This window comes from Penaeus monodon, chromosome 8, assembly GCF_015228065.2.
Source record: "Penaeus monodon isolate SGIC_2016 chromosome 8, NSTDA_Pmon_1, whole genome shotgun sequence".
Classification (NCBI taxonomy): Eukaryota; Metazoa; Arthropoda; class Malacostraca; order Decapoda; family Penaeidae; genus Penaeus; species Penaeus monodon.
This window is the reverse complement of record NC_051393.1, coordinates 6,192,965-6,196,095: the sequence shown is the minus strand read 5'-3', so window position 1 is coordinate 6,196,095 and position 3,131 is coordinate 6,192,965. Positions and strand designations below refer to the sequence as shown.

General features: G+C 31.2%; 1 protein-coding gene across 1 annotated transcript in view; it reads right to left on the bottom strand.

The window, feature by feature from the left end:
• Nucleotides 1–3,131, bottom strand: part of LOC119575852 — a 3,705-nt gene continuing 574 nt past the window's right edge. Inside the window, exon 2 of the mRNA XM_037923393.1 lies at nt 1–740. Coding sequence (XP_037779321.1) covers nt 60–740 — 681 coding nt within the window. The 3' untranslated portion in view covers nt 1–59. The remainder of the gene's footprint in view (nt 741–3,131) is intronic.

Here is a 3,131-nt window from a genome sequence, read left to right as displayed (position 1 = left end):
CAGACGAGCAGCGGCGAGGAGGAACTGATGGAATCTTTTATTTTCTTCTGTGTGGGCCATCATAAAGATGGGCCTAGCCAAATACCCAATAAAGTGGTATTTCCTCCTTCCGAAGCGATCGTATTGGTGTACGCCTTAGTGTCAGGGTCAACAAAATTGTATGAATGATTCACAGTTAAATGTTGATAGCCCTCTGTTTCAAGACAGTTGTATGCCTTCCAACAATCACTAATGACCGTTGTCCCTGGGTGGATACGCTCTTTAAAGACTTTAAGCAAAGTAAGAGTGTCACGCGTCTGCACAGGTACGAAGAAGAATTTCCTACTTTTGCGGCATACTCCTCCAAAAACCCACTGACCTTCTATGAGTCGACCAACGTTATATTTTCTTTTACCAAATTTACTTTCATCAATTTCAACAATTTCCCCTGGCCCTCCTATCTGGTCTGACTCATTATCCAAACACCAAGAAATTAAAACCTCCCGACAGAAGCTTGCCCAATCACAAATAGTCTTGTTTGGAAACTGAAAGTCGCTCCGTGCAGATTCGTAGGAAAAGGCCTCTCTTACATACAAGTTTACGAATTTTAAGTTAGTCTCAAAATCGAGCTTACTGTTATCAAACCAGGTGTTCTTAAAAAGTGATTTCTTGAAATTGCATCTAACTGTTCTATTATTTACTTTCTTTGATTTGTCGCACCGAAAATAATGTTCATTACTAAGACGGCATTCTTGACCGCACTTTGGACAAGAAAAAGTTTGATGGATTAATTTGTGCGACCGGGCAAGAGCAATATACACAATACAATTACAAATTACTTAAATATAAAAGAACATACCCCATGTCACACTGACGACAAAAGTTCGAGCTTGCTGCTGCCATGTCACCGGCTTAAGTGAGAGTGAGTGAGCAAGCGACCGCGAGTGTATTGTTCCGATATATGAGGCAATTACGGTAAACAAGCAGTAGTATTGTTAAATAATTAAGAATCTGATAATAGAAATGATAAGGAAAAACTACATAAAACCGCAACTGCAATTGAGAGAGCAACCAAAGGTAAGTATTAGCATAAAAAGACTAAAGGAAATGTTGTTAGAAATAAGAAAAAAATAATGATGGAAATAAATAACAAATCGGAAATGATTTCCATGGTTGTCAACAGAAAACGCGAGACCTATGGTCAAAGGAAAACGCGATCCTTATAGAAAGTGGATATATAGAAAATGAAAGAAATGGAGCAATAGAAAACGAGAAATTATGGACTGCCATTTTGAGGGTGTTGTGGACATGCAGAACCAATTTCCCTCATTTTCCGGGAAACATGAGGCCGCTGCAGATTTATTTATATTGTTTCCTAGTCTATTTCTTATGCTCTACAAGATGACAGTGTCCATTTTTCTCTATCTCAGTGCGTCACTCTCGGTAACTTTTACCGCAAGATTGAATGACTGTGTGTAATAAAAACATACCTTATCATTGTTATTATTATTACTTATTTTGAAATTATTAATAGGAACGGGTATGATTCCTTCCTTATTATCTCTCCATCACAATAGAAAAGAAAAATTCTAGCTTAATTACCCACAAAATATACCATTTTCTATGAATTAACTTCCATTTTTGTTTTCTTTGGATGCTATTATTTTATGGAAAACTGTTATAAATCTAAACTTGTGCATCGTAATTGATATATTCAAGAATCAGGAAGTTTAATTAGGGATGAAGGATTCAATTAGCGATTCAGAAATTAGTTTCAGCTTAATAATTGATATTATAGGTACTGACAGGACTAATAACAAATGTGTTGATATGAAAAATTCTCCAATCTCCTAAATGACTTTGATATTGTCATTATTACTTTTATAAAACGTCATTATTTTAAAACGTCATCATTACTATTCCTATTACTGTTATCATTACCTATTACAATTAATATTATTACTGTTACTACTATTACTTTTGTTATTTTTATTATTTATTAGTATTACTACTACTACTACTGCTATTATTATTATTATTATTATTATTATTATTGTTATTATTATTGTTATTGTTATTATTATTATTATTATTATTATTATTATTATTATTATTATTATTATTATTATTATTATTATTATTATTATTATTATTATTATTATTATTACTATCATTATAATAATAATAATAATAATAATAATAATAATAATAATAATAATAATAATAATGATAATAATAATAATAATAATGATAATGATAATAATGATAATAATAATAATAATAATAATAATGATAATAATAATAATAATAATAATAATTTTTATTAGTATCATTATTATTACTATTATCATTATTTTCAAAACATTATTACTATTTCAAAACGGACTTTTGGTTAATATCCCTTACAACTGTTTTCAAAGATAAGAAATATACCTTATCCTTATCTATTGCACAAGATAACGGAGACTCTCAAAGGGAGTTGACAATATAATATATTTTCTATGCTTTTGAGTTTCGTTGTGAATAATTAATGAGTCATTATTATTCTTTGTACTTGTATATCTTTATCATTTATTTGTGTACTTATCATGGATAACATTGATAACAGAGTTAATATAGAGATCATGGAAAACATAGGTATAACATAAGGATCATAGATACTATAAATAACAGAGAAAACGAGATCATAGATAACAGAGATAACAGAGATAACGTAGGGATAAGAGATAACAGAGATAACACAGATAACATATATAACATTGATAACAGAGATAATATAGAAATCAGAGATAACAGAGATAACATAGATAGCATAGATGTCAAAGATAACAGAGATAACAGAGATAACATCGAAATCATAAGTCATTTAAGGCCGAAGCGATATAGAAAGGCAGGAGACATTCTAATCGTTTATAAAGGGATTCAGCTCGGTAAAACAGGCTGAGTCGTCGGTTGTTTTATCGACTCTAATCATTATCTTTATCAGACAAAAGAAATATTCGTTCTATTGCAAAACTGAGTGGAGTTGGGAGATAAAGATACATAATAAATGAGAAGTTTCGAGCTTTATAAGGGGTGGAGGAGTAGGAGGAATAGGAGGAGGAGGAGGAGGAGGAGGAGAAGGAAGAGGTCGTAGTATGCGTAAGAGAAGG